A 13,655-nucleotide genomic window follows, 5' to 3' on the forward strand; every position below is an offset into this window, starting at 1 on the left:
GTTTAAGGGCTGTGTTGGGAGAAGATAACTTGTCTTGAGTTTATAGGTCATTAGATCACAAGAAGCCACCCAGAGCTGACAGAGACCACAAATCACCGAAAGGTGATTTTAGCATTAGCTTCCTGCCCTAACTGGGTGGGGTTTGGGTTGTCTATCTTGGAGAGTGGGCTCTATGTGAGGCAAGAAAGGTAACTAAAGTGTTGAGCTATGGCAGGAACCACTAACTGTTCCTCAAACCTATTCTTCCCTTGTTTTTTTCAGAAACAGAACTCCTGAGTTTCAATTAGGTGCATGGATTCTTGGAATAAAAACCTTTCCTAGACCCTCTTATAGTAGGTCTGACCCTGTGACTCCGTTTTGATCAATGGGATATACAATATGCAGATGACACAGCCTGAGGGAAGGGGTCTTGCTTCCCCCTCCCCCTCCCGGCTCTGCTCCATCCTGCTGGCTGGAATGAGAGCATGGCCGGAGCCGCCACGATCGACTGCAACGTAGAAACTACATTACTGGGGATGGCGGAGCAACAAGTCTGAAGGAATCTGGGTCCTGGGGACCATGGAGCCACCCTGGCAACCCTGCACGATAGAGGGTAAAGAACCTTCTCTTTGTGTAAGCTACTACTGTCTTGCCAGTGGAACGTAATTCTGATCTAGAATCTGCCACACAAGGTCAAGACAGAGACAGGTGCTGTGCATGGTCAGGCTCCTGACGAGATGGAAGGAGACAGGTGGAGAACATGCTCTTCCAAGACTTAATATTTCCTTAAAAAAAAGCAAACAAAATACGAAAACACTTCCAGAAATCAAGACAATTATTAGAACAAAAATGTCAACACACAATAATAGTGTTGCATAGCTTGAATGTTTTTATATTGATCAAATAGTTTTCAGTAGAGTCACCAGAACAGGTCAGAATGAAAAACACTCCAAATTTACAGAAAAAGAAATATTGCTGACCAATTAAGATACTTTTTAAAACTATATAACACAAATCTTTTTGTTGTTCCAAATAGAACGTGAGTTATAAATATGGCAGACGGCCTGGCCATCAGAATCCCATGGGTTTGGTTCCTTCGGCTGAGCTTGGAGTTTTTGCCATCTTTACTGAGTCTGTTGTTAAGCTTAGGAGAACAAGAACCAGATCTGGCAAACCTTGTTTTTGTATTCAACAGTGCCGAAGTGTGAGGGACAATCGCTTGGGGATAAGTCACGGAAATTTGAATCTTTTCTCTCTGGTAGCTAATTTCAAATCTCTAGAATACAAGACTCCTAGAATGCTAAACACTGAGAGAAGCAAAGAACTCTAGTCCAACCCAGCCTTCTTTTTTTACATGTAAGGAAACTAAGGGGTGAGGGCTATATCTCTTGCCAAAGTCTAGATATAAACTCAAGACCTGCCTCCTACTATTTTTCCCTACTGATGCCACCTCTCTTTGTTGCCCCCTGGTGGATGAAGAGGTCTGTCGCTTGCACCCAGTGATAACTTCTGAGCAACAAGAAAAGTAGCAACATAGCAGCAACAGCAACTACACAAATCTAAAAGCATATTTAAGTGTAAATTACTGTGGTAGGAATTTAAGGCTAGCACAAGTTTGTGGTCCATATTGCCTCTTCCTTCCACCCTCAACCAAACGGAGTTGAATATTTTTTCTAAAGTGTCAAAATACCAAGTGTAGGTCTTATAGAGTGACACCAGGAGGGATCTCCCATCTTAAATCAACATATTGATGCATCTAATTAGATCTTCTGGAGAGCGCCAGACACAGGATGCAAATGCCTTCTCCATTCAGACCCAGCCAAATTTCCCAGGCAAAATATTTATCGTGATTTTGATGTTCTTCACTTGGAACTAAAAAAGACTTCTTAAGTATAATTGCTTAACATATAGGGCGGTAAAGCAGAAATCTTGAGCTACAGAATTTAAACAGTGGTATCAATAGTATTTACATGCATATTTTGCCCTTTTAGATAACTCTCATCTTGTTCCTCCCCAGTATTTCATGGACTTTGTTCCTGGTAATATCTGCTGGGACTGAATTACTGGGCTGCACAGAGGCTGAAAAAGGCTAGTTGCAACCTTTGGTAAGCCTCTTAGAAATTTATGTGACAATTACGGCAGCATTTCTGCCACCATATTGAACAATTAAGAAACACACAAATCTGTAAAAACATTGAGACTTCTCTCAAGCTTTTTGCAGACCGGGCAATGATGCACTTTTCATCAAATGGCAATGATTTGCTAAATAGCCTGATGGCACTTAAATTTACATCAGCTTTCCTGCCTTCTCCCTCTTTTTTTGGTGCTTTGCTGAATTTTTCTGAGTCCAGATCGAACCAAGGTACTGGGATGATATTCCTTTGTGCTTTTGTTCTCCCTAGAAGAAAAGCAACCATCTCTCGTAAAAACCCATATGATTCTACTTCTGTTTCATTGTTTTTGGGGCTAATCACTGATAAGTTTACGTTTCCAAGTAATTCATCCATAGCAGCGTCAGATTCCAGCTGATGAAAATTCACATGCATAGCATGATTTTAGTCAATCCTCATATTCGACTTAAAGTCCTTGGCATTATTTCTCCTATTTCACAGATGAGAAAATAGAGACAGGGCTGTTAAGTGACTGGGCCTAGAGCTGGTTATTGATGATTGGGACCAGGAAACAAATTTCCTACTGCATAGCCCTACTCTCCTGCTTCCTTCTGCTAGCCTGGCATAATGTCGGCAAGGACGTGGTCCAGGCCCTTTCACAATATGGGGTTACAGCACTACATAACACCTCCCTCCACCCCTTTATTTAATAGTAAAGTACTGGTGGGGAAAAGATGGGAAGCGTGCGATATGCTAGGACTGGAGATAAAGAACCTTTATCTATAGAAACCTGCCACCTTCGTAGAGGTCTTTATCCCTCTCGCAACCATGCGACAACTACTCAGTGGGCTCAGAGTTTGCTACACATTAAAATGGCTTCACTCCTGTGCACATAATATAAAAGCATCCTTTTTCTATAAATCCCGTTAAGGAACTGGCTTAGCTTCCTCTTCCGGATACATAAAAACTGCTATTTAAACATACCACGTTAGAATTTTTATGTAATTTATTTTCTTTAAATAATAATTTGCTACAATCTTGTCACAAATTTTTAAAAAATTTAACACAGTATTAACAAAGGCAGAATTCTTTAGGACAATCAAAATCATGGTGTACTTCGAATAAATTAACATCAAATTGTGTTTATAGTCTGATCCTCTCCTTTGAAATGAAATGGAGACCATTGTAACTGAGGGTGAATGCACACATTTGTTCTTCTATACAGAGATTCATTCTTTACATAAACTCCACTGTAATCTGAATCGAGTTAGGAATCCTGAGAAACACTCACCCATGGGCACACACACACACATCTACACACACCCACAGACAGCCCTCTAGAAGCTGGGTTTCCCATGGTTCAATGACTAGAAGATCTCTCCTCCGAAGGGCCGAAGATTCTGAATATTTAGATGATATCCCATCTCCCCTCAGGAAAATCGTCATGTTTCAAGTGTAATAGCTTGAAGTAGCAGCAATCCATGTAGTAGATTCAGTAGTCAACGCTTCCAGTCTTGGGTGCTGAGCGGACAGCGAGAAGCGAGCCGGGGCAAGCAAGCAACTGCTCCTACAACTAATGCGTGGATGACAAGACGACACGGGGAGTCTTTGTCCGCAGAGTCTCAACTCACCCGAACCTACGTTACTAATCTGGTTCAGGCACTGCGTGTGAACCTGAAGAGGGTCACTAATGTAGGCAGAAAGCAGGGAGTTTTGGACACGAGTCTTAGAAACGCGAATATCAGAAGCGGGAGAAGGGACAGAGGAAGGGAGGGCAGAAAACGCACTGCTCGTCCTTCAGCCTGACATCTCCCCCACCCCTGCCATTTAGTACATTCATCAGGGTTTTCTTAGCATCGGGGCGGGTGAATGCAAACTGTTCCAGCTCAGCCTATGAGCAGAGAAAGCTCGGCCCTTAGAGTCCTATACACACATATATACAAAACATCTAAGCAACTCAAAATTGCCACAACATCTTGTTTCTGGGAAGTCAACAGTGTTGCTGGCATCCCCTTCTCGATTGCCCAAGGATGGTTTACAGGATCATGGCGATGTCTAGGGAGGAAAGCATTAGGACAGGCCCCAAACTGAGATCCCTTTTTGCTTATGTCTCTCCAGGGGAATAACGGGCCTAAACGATGCTGTCACTGCATGCGTATCTACACGGTTCCTATGTACATGATACCTTTTTTATAGAAATTTAAAGTGCCTGGGTTCAAATGTGCTCATTCCTTTCTCACACCGCAGCCTACAGATTCCTCTTGCTGCTTCCAGAAAGAAGGTCTGTCCTTAAGGAGGATGCCCTTGGGAAAGAGGAATGAACGTTTTCACAGTTGCCTTAACTGGGATCCAGCATTTGGACTAAGCCTTCTTCATAAACACGAAGAATCGCTTCACATACGAACTTGTACTGGCTCTGGAAAAGAAAAGAGAACCGTCACGTCACCATCAGCTCTATAAACTCCGCGTCATGCCCTACACGCAGTTATTCTCTTACAGCCCTGCTAAATACCCTCCGAACCCCAGCTCTGGGCCAGGCCAGACCCTGTGCTACGTGTCAAGGAAACAAAGTGAGATGACACACCTGTGAAGCCATTATTCCTCTAAGATGAGGGGTGGAGCTGCTCCCAGAGAGGGACAAAGTATCATGGGATCATGGCAGAGGGAGGACCTGGCAGTCTGGGGGAGTCAGGGAAGGGTGAAGGTTGTTGTGGGGCGGCCATTCCAGTGTGCGCATCAGTGTGAAGGCTCTGAGGATGACAGCCCATTCTGAGAAGTGCAGTCAGGGCTCAGGGTCCTGGCCCAGAACACCTGGGCATGGGAGGAGGGGCCGCATAGGTGGGCCAGGACCGGGTCGCACTGGACCTTACGTTGGGGGCAGGATCTGATTTTGTCTTAAAAAGAAGAGCCACTGAAAGCTGCTCTGTAGAATACGGTTCTTTCTATTAACACACACTTAAGAAATTTGTATTTTAGTGATGCCTACAGGGTGAAAGAAAATATTTGCACTGAGCTTCGCTGGCTAGGAAAATCTACCAAGATGATGCACTTAAAATTTTTTTAAACCAGCAATGAGGTCCTCCATACCACAAAACGGGGCAGAGAACAGCCTTAATAACCTGATTTTTTTCTTTTAGCCAGATTTCCTGGGTAGAAACGAATATAAAACTATAGGAGCTCACGATTATTAGAGAAATCTTATAAACTTTGTCCATGAACCTGAGAGGATATGGAGCTGGCTACAACATGGAATTCCACTTCTCTCCTTGTTAACTCCTCGTCTGCCTGGGGATTTTACTTTAAAGGCCACAGCTCCAGAAAGCCTCCCCTGACTTTCTAAAGTCGGCTTTGCTTCTCTGCCACCGAGCTCTTAAACTCCCATTGGACTTTCCCCACTGCTGCTGAGACTTATCATTGACTAAGCTCTTCCTCCTACTATCATATGAGCTTGGGTCTCTCCTGTCTGTGCAATTATCTGATAAAAAAAAAAAATATGAGATGGTCCCCCATTTTGCAGACAGGGAAACTGAGGCTGGGAGAGAGGTTAAGGGATTATCCAAAGGTTGCCCAGTAGTTGAGGGATCCTGACTCATGCTCTTTCCACACCGACCCACCACCTTTCTTGTAGTTCTGGGGGGAACCACAAGATTTTCTCTTGAGGATACTTGTAGTGCCAAGTACCAGGGTGCGACACATGTGGGAGAGAGCCCATAGGAAGAGTAGGGCCATGTGAAACATTCGCTGAGCCAATTGGCTCATTTATGACAAGTTCACCTAGGCTCATCTAGAACAGGCAAGTAGGGTGAAACCTTTGGGTGACCTTGCTTACTTCTCATGGTCAAATGATGGGTCAGAGGTCAATAATGCAGACTGCATACAGGGCTCCTCCCTGGCCAAGTGGCTGGCAGGAAACAAACCATGGAGGCAGCAAAAGTGGAAGCAGTGAAAGCCAGAGGCCAGATGCAGTGTGCTTTGGAGTTGCTCAGCCCCGAAAGCTCTGTGACCATGGGTAAGCGACTCAGTCCCCTTGGTAACTTGATCTGCAAAGCCCTTTGCACAGGCCTGGCTCGGGGCAAGAAGCATTGGCCACTGTTATTATTTTTATTATTGGATTTTCACTCACTGATGTCTGCACCATCATGGCGCGCTGGTCTCGCATTTTCCGGACAATATCCAGTGGGTAAACAGGCAGGTTTCTCTCAATTAGGCACATGGCTGTTTCCATGGTGACCAAGACACCAGTTCGACCTATTCCAGCACTGGAGAGAGAGGAACAGAGACCTGGGATTTGCTCAGCCAGCATTTCTGCACAGCCCTGCTCAACTCCTCACCAGTTCCCACAATTACTCAGATGAAGCTTTCCTCTCCTCCAATAGTGCAAAACACACACTCAAGGTGTGCTCTCAAACTGGCTGAGAAAGCCTTTCCTCATATAGTCTGAGGCTGGGGACTTAAACACCAGTGGAGAGAAACCCAACTTTAAGTGCAAACTGTACCCCGCATCCTAGTCACATCCATCATGAAGGTCAGTTGACTTAGAACACGGGGAAGGTGAGGGAGGGACTTTCTTCATCAGCTCTGTGCTGCACGCAGAGGTTTATGCTTTCATAAAGTTCCAAATCTTTTGACACAGTGAAGAAATAAAGTAAGTAGAGCTTTGTAAAAGCATCTAGCGTCTTGTGGGATTTAGGTGGGTTTGACATCTGCCAATTTTCTCCAAGCCTTTCTCAAGGAGTGTAAGTATTAAAAACAAACAAACAAACAAACAAACAAACAAACAAAAAACCCCACAAGCCATGGTACCTGCAGTGAACTAAGACAGGTTCAGCATCCACTCTCAGGGACTTCACATAGTTTACAAATTCCAGAAAATCCGAGGAGTCATCAGGGACGCCATGGTCAGGCCACGCGACGTACTGGAGATGTGTCACAGTGTGCTCTTCCCCGGTCTGTGGAACATGCAGACTAGCTTTGGTCAGCCGGTCCAGCATAAGCCACGGTACCTGCAGTGAACTAAGACAGGTTCAGCATCCACTCTCAGGGACTTCACATAGTTTACAAATTCCAGAAAATCCGAGGAGTCATCAGGGACGCCATGGTCAGGCCACGCGACGTACTGGAGATGTGTCACAGTGTGCTCTTCCCCGGTCTGTGGAACATGCAGACTAGCTTTGGTCAGCCGGTCCAGACGGTGGGCAGGAGGACCTGGCCCCACCATGGCCTCCAGCCAGGTGCTTCTGTTTCCTGATGTGCGTTTGCTCACTGTGCAAAGCCCTGCTGGGGGCCCGGACAACTCCCTCCCATCCTCCTCACCTGCTCTCCCAAATGCCCACTCTCTAGGGCTGGGCTCGGCCCGCCCCCTGCAGGGCTGCCTCTCCCCCGGCCACTCTGCTCCACAAGCTCTCCGCTCACTCTGACAATACTTGCCATTGGGGCCACACACGCTAGATTTTTTTTTTTTTATAATAGGCAAAATATACACAATGTGAAGTTTACCACCATCGAGTGTACATTCCAGTGGTTTTAGGCACATTCACAATGTTGTACAACCATCGCCACTATTTACTCATTAAATATTAACTGTTTGTTCTCTCCTACTCCCCACCCCAGGCAACCAGTCATCTACTTTCTGTCTCTGTGAATTTAACTACCCCAGATACTTAAGTGGAATCATACAGGATTTCTCCTTTAGTGTCCGACTTATTTCACTCAGCATAACGTCCTCAGGGTTCATCCGTGTAGTAGCATGTGTCAGAATAGCCTTCCTTTTTAAGGCTAAATAACTTAGCATCATATGACTATGCCACATTTTGTTTCTGCATTCTTCCGTCTATGGACACAGGCTCTTTCCACCTGTTGGCTGTTGTGAACATGGGTGCTGGCTCTTTCACTGAAATGCTCACCAGGTGAAAATGTAGAGCAGAACTGGAATGAATGGCCTGACGTGGGACCACAGTGGATGCTGATCTAGCACCTGCCTCTGAACTGCGCCCTCCCCGGACCACTCACCGTAAGGGCACTGCTCACCTCAGTGTTCGTGACCAGCATTTCTCGGAACACGTAAGCGATCGTGCAGTCCTCTGACTGACAGCGGATGTGAAAACTGCCATGTTCCACCACGTCGGGAGGATCGGGCCAGTACTGGTGACATTTGGTCTGCAAGGGAATCACTGGGTGTGAGTTAACGTCCGCCGTGGGGTGGGGCACACGAGCAGTTAACTGTCATTCGCACCCAGTACTCCTGCGGGGAGGAAAAACCTCAGGCGAGGCTGGCCTGCTCTGTGTCTGTTCTGAGGGGGCAGAGGAACATCTCTCCTTTTTATGGAGAGTGGTATGGGGGTTGGCCTGCTAGTGGCCAGGGTGCAAACCAGCCCGGAGCTGGAGCCTGGAGGATGAGTACAGAGACTTACCTTCTTCGTCACCAGTGTCCAATTGCTGGAAGAACAAGAGAGGCCTCAGATATGGAGACGTGACATAGAAGCAACCTCCTCCATCCCCAATCAAGCCCATTCCAGTCCCTCAGGCCTCTTCTTTGCTCTCAACATCCCCTTTCTACCAAATCTTTCCCTCCTCATCCAACCCCTGCCTTCCTGAGGTAGTGGCCTCAAGGCACAGTGGTTAAGGGCACACGTTGGGGAGTCAGATGGAACTCTGCTGGAGTTAGCCATGTGACTTTGAACCTGCTACTTAACCTCTCTGATTTTCACATTCTTCAGCCAAAAGATGGGGACAGTACTTGCTTCCTAGATGGTGACAGAGACTGGAGATAACGGTGTGCAGTGACAGGCTCACTGTGGAGTTCAGGTTAATTGTGGCCATTATTACCGTTGTTGCTATGAGCCCCGCATCAACTTGAGTAAGCATGATAAGAGAGTCCGCAAAAATCCAGATGAAAGGAATCCCTAAACTGAGATGAGCATCCCTTTGAGTTTGAGCAGCATCTCCTAGGCCCCCAACCGCTTTCATATATGACTCATATGGACCTGAACCTCCGCAGACAGATGAGGAAACCTGGGCTCAGTGGGATTAGGGCTGCTGTGGCTTTCTGGAAGGCTGGCTGATCCCATCACCCTTCCTGTTTTCTATTCTCCCCTCCGAACCCTGAACCTTGTTCCATAGCCATTTTATTCCCACCTCTGGCTTTGAAGCAACATTCAGGGCCAAGGTGTCCATCCCATCATAGTTCTGTCAGTCAAACTGACTCACTCAAATTTTTTTTTCCTCCTAGTCTACAGTTACAACAACTTATGTAAAAATTATATTCGTTTAGAGCTGAAAGGGAGTATAAACCAATGAAGGCACAAAATCTGTCTGGAAATAGCTTTTGTATTCTTGTTTTCAAATGTCACAATTTGAACTTAATAATCTGAAATTGAAGCATGCTGCTGGAAAGCTGGAGCTAAGAATTGGTAAAACTTAAGCCTGGGTATTTTGGTTAGTAGGCAATTCCCAGCTTTGCTTAGACATGACAGGGTTGCTGTCCGTAGAACCCAAGGCAGAGTCAACACCCACTGGCCTACATTTGCCTCCCCATCTGTGCAGGGGGTGGGGGCAGTAGGGGTGTCATAGGCACCGCTGCAGCCTCCCAAGGATCCTGCCCACAGGATGACAGATGCGTTGATATCCTCTGAAGTGATCAGCCCATGCAAGGCAGAGCCACAAATCTCTCTATTTCCAGAGACATCCAGTGAATCTCACCAGTACTGAGCTCTCCCTTTACCCCTTGATCAAATTTAGATCCTAGGTCTATTTGAATCTGAAAGTACTGGGGTGTAGTGGAAAGAGTAAGAAGTTTGTGGCAATCCTGAGCTTCAATCCTGGTTAACAAGTTCCACTCACTGACTGTGTGATCCTCGCCACGTTACTTAACTTCTCTAAGCCTCAGTTTCCACAGTAATGAGGCTTCTGAGGGAGGACTGATGCTCGAGGCTACTATCTTTTGAACAGTGTATGCTAAGCACTAAATGGTGCTTTTTTGGACATTATTTCACTTTGACTTTGAAACAACCCTATGAAGTAGGTACTATTATTGCCTCTATTTTGCATATGAGTACATTTAGGCTCAGAGAGTGAATCAACCTGTGTCAGATCGTACATATAGGTAGCGGGATATATAAAGATGTAAAAAAATCTACCCCTCCAAAGAAATATCCTTGATGGAAGGTGAGGGAGAATGGCTTTTTCAATTGAAAAGCTATACTTCTATAACTCTATTTCCTTTATGAAGAAACTATAACCTGAAGAGTGAATGAAAAACATGAGGTAAGAAGGAAAAAAGGGAGACATCCAAGTGATCCTGCAGTGGGGGTGTCTCACAGACAGTGGGGCAGATCAGGGCACCGGCAGACGTGAGGGCCGCGCGAAGAGGTAGAAATGCATAATACGGGAGAAAACAAATGGGACATGCTGAAAATGTCATCTCTCAGAAAGAGTAAGGGGCAAGGCTTTTCTTTTGGAGTGACTGGCTCCTGATACCAGGAAGAACCAGGAAGAACCAGTAGGCGAGGACCAGACAAGGGACCTCAGAAGGAAGGGCTCCAATCACTTGAGAGTTTGTAACAGGAGAGGGAGGAAGCACGTAGCCTGGGTTTCAGAAGAACCGGTTTCTAACAATCGATAAACAAGAGGGGTGAGTCCCAGGGCCAGAGACTACGAAGGGATGTTACGACCCGCAGGAGATGGGAGTGTCACGCAGGAGCCCAGTGGAACCAGCCGGAATGGGTTCAGGAAGGAAGGGCTGGGTAACACTGAAACCCACCAGGTCACATGGAGACCAGAGGAGCTCAGGTTCAGGGCAGCCACCGACAAAAGAGAAGAGGGGGATGTAACCAGGACAGAGCTGCTGGGGCAGGAGCTGCAAGAGCGGCTGGCGGAAGTGAAGTCTCTTGGATGGAAGAAAGGACCTTTTCTGCTGAGTTGGAACAAGTGGAACGAGGGGAAGAAGGGCGTGCTATTCAGGGCAGATCATCTGTCCCTAACCATGCCTGCTGGAACTCTCTTTTCTCTGTGGAAAAGAATGATCTTACATCTGGGAAGGGTAAGCCAACTTTAAAAGGGAAAGACAAGGCCAACACAGGCACAGAGATGGCACCTAGCACCCTGCATGGGCCCAGGTGTTGGCTCTGAGGAACGGCATCACGAACTGCAAGACCTTATGAGATAGGAGAGTGGAACCTCCATGAGTGGTTTCTGAGAAAACCTGGAGCAGTTAGGCATCCAGAGGTAACAGAATAGGCAGGCAGATAGAGCACAGTTTTCAGATGGGGAGACTGGTAGATTCTGAAAAGGACAAGGCAATGAACTAGGTGTCTGTCATCTATAAAATACCAGGGTGGCTCCAGATCAGGGCCTGCAAACTGTGGGATGCCTTGTGGTCAATTAGGAAGAGAAAGGGTCTGCATTAAACAGCAAAGAACCAGGTGGCATGAAGGTGAATCTTCATGTATGCCATGGAGAGTCTCCATTTGAGTCCAGGATAGCTTTACGAGTACCTCCGTGATACTCTAACTCTGTTTTTATAAGCAAAAATTAAAAATAGACAAAAACGAGACTTCTAGACAAGTAGATGAGGTGATGGCGTAGACCTGTTGCTTTGTGATTTCAGCAAAGTCTCTGCTAGTCTCCTGGTCACAGGGTAGACCAGATGGAGAAACAGCAGGGGCTGGGAGCAGAAAGCTGGGGGAATTAACGACTCTCCCCAAAGAGTGCCCTCAATGCCTGACTCGCAGCATTCTAGAAGTAGGTTCTACTGCCTCTAGAGGGCCTTTACAATTTTTAACAGTGACTTATGGGACGATTCTGATCAAAACTATGACAAAAAGCTAAGAGTGATAGCCAGCACACAGAATGACAGAAAGCAAGCTCCCAAAGACCCAAAGAGCACTCTGAAGGCCAGATCTGATGGCTGAATCCTATCAGTGATGACGACGACGATTACACACACACACACACACACACACACACACACATCAGCTAACATTTGCTGGGCACTTGAAACATGTGGTTCTCTAAGCTTCTTGTATATATTGTCTCAGTCTTCACATACCCTCTGAGGTGAGCATTATTATCTCCATTTCATATACAGGAAAGCTGAGGGCCAAGAGGTTAAGTAACTTGCTCAAGAGAAAGCAAGTTTTGAACCCAGATCTTTTGGCTCCAGAGCTCTGCCAGAGTGCTGTGCATAGGATTCAAGAGTTAAGGGTATCAGTCCAAAATGGGGAAACTGGCTTGACAACAACATTGAGACAAAGACAGTTTCCTCTGACCACAAGCTTAATGGAAGCTGAGTTAGTAACCTCCTACAAGTGTGAGATTATTGTCAAATATCCATCTGGAAGGGCATTGCATAGGAGATAGGGGTGACTCATTCTGTGTCTTGCAGGTAGGAAAAGCAGGTAGGGGAAGCAGGTGGGGTGAAGTTATGAAGCAACATGGATTTCAGCTTGTGTAGAGAGGAATTTTTAAAAAATTAGAGCTGAACACCCACAGGCTGGACCCTGGTGTGTTTTAGCAGAGGAGGGAGCCCTGCCTGGGACAACCCACATAAAAGCCCTTTGCAATCTATGGGTCTCTGTGAATTAGTAGGAATTCTTATTCTGCTGTTTCAGGTGAGAGGTTAGACTGATCTCCTCAAACACATTATCCATTCCAATCTTGTGTATTCTGACTTTCAGCGTGGATTCATTTGGCATTCTGAACATGTACCGAGGAAAGGACTAGGAGAAAGTGGCACACGGATCATTCAAAGCAGGTTCAAAATTAATCTAAAATTGGTTTTGGAGTAGGTTTCTGAATAAACATTTCATAAGGAAGATATCCAGACGTATGCACAAGTCAGAGCATTCACGATATAGGTGAATGCATACCTTGCATACCTTGCATATGGAACAGGTATTTTGTTACGTAATTAGGGATCTGTTCCCATGGAAAATGCATGCCCTGCTAGGCACAGTATGGTGTCCACCACTCTCCCAACTAAGCCTTTCTTACCTCTTTTTGCAATGGGTTTGGCTGCAGCACAAGCAAAGGCTGACAGAAGTTGATAGTAATTTCTCCTACATTTTACCACCACTGTGAACCTGGCACCCACCACATTGCTTTTCTCAGGACCAGCATGTGTCCTGGGTTGGGTGAGGCCACAGCCAACGCAGCAGTCCTGGAGCAGGTGAAGTGAGGCAAGGGGAACTGTCTTCTGGCTTGTCATAATGGATACGGCCAGGAGTGGGAGGGGCTGTCTGACCATTCTTTAGCCTGGGGAAGGCCAGGGAGTGGCTAGGAGGAGTGCTGAGCTTCCCGTTCATCAGTAGCTCCTTACAGGAGATTTATGGGTCATGTAGGGGCTGGACCAGGTGACATCTAAAACCCTTTCCAGCTCTGAGATTCATGTTCCACAGAACACAGCGTGACATGAACACATTTGAATTGGAAATCAAGCCACTTACCCGCCCCCGCTCTGTGAGAGTCGTCAACATGACGATGAGTGATAACTTCTGATCCCAGATGACTTGCCAAAATTGTGCACAGGTATGTGGCAGGGGACCCTGAGTGGCAATGTACTTGTTCACA

The 13,655-nt window shown here is 46.2% G+C and overlaps 1 protein-coding gene across 1 annotated transcript in view; it reads right to left on the reverse strand.

Annotated features, from left to right (window-relative positions):
• Nucleotides 1–845: 845 nt before the first annotated feature.
• Nucleotides 846–13,655, reverse strand: part of PTPN3 (protein tyrosine phosphatase, non-receptor type 3) — a 95,489-nt gene continuing 82,679 nt past the window's right edge. The window contains exons 24-28 of the mRNA XM_006906088.3: nt 13,532–13,655; nt 8,118–8,246; nt 7,094–7,239; nt 6,214–6,349; nt 846–4,506 (exon numbers count right to left, since the gene is read on the reverse strand). The exon at nt 13,532–13,655 is cut by the window's right edge and continues 17 nt beyond it. Coding sequence (XP_006906150.2) covers nt 4,429–4,506; nt 6,214–6,349; nt 7,094–7,239; nt 8,118–8,246; nt 13,532–13,655 — 613 coding nt within the window. The 3' untranslated portion in view covers nt 846–4,428. The remainder of the gene's footprint in view (nt 4,507–6,213; nt 6,350–7,093; nt 7,240–8,117; nt 8,247–13,531) is intronic.

This window comes from Pteropus alecto, unplaced genomic scaffold (assembly GCF_000325575.1).
Source record: "Pteropus alecto unplaced genomic scaffold, ASM32557v1 scaffold111, whole genome shotgun sequence".
NCBI lineage: Eukaryota > Metazoa > Chordata > Mammalia > Chiroptera > Pteropodidae > Pteropus > Pteropus alecto.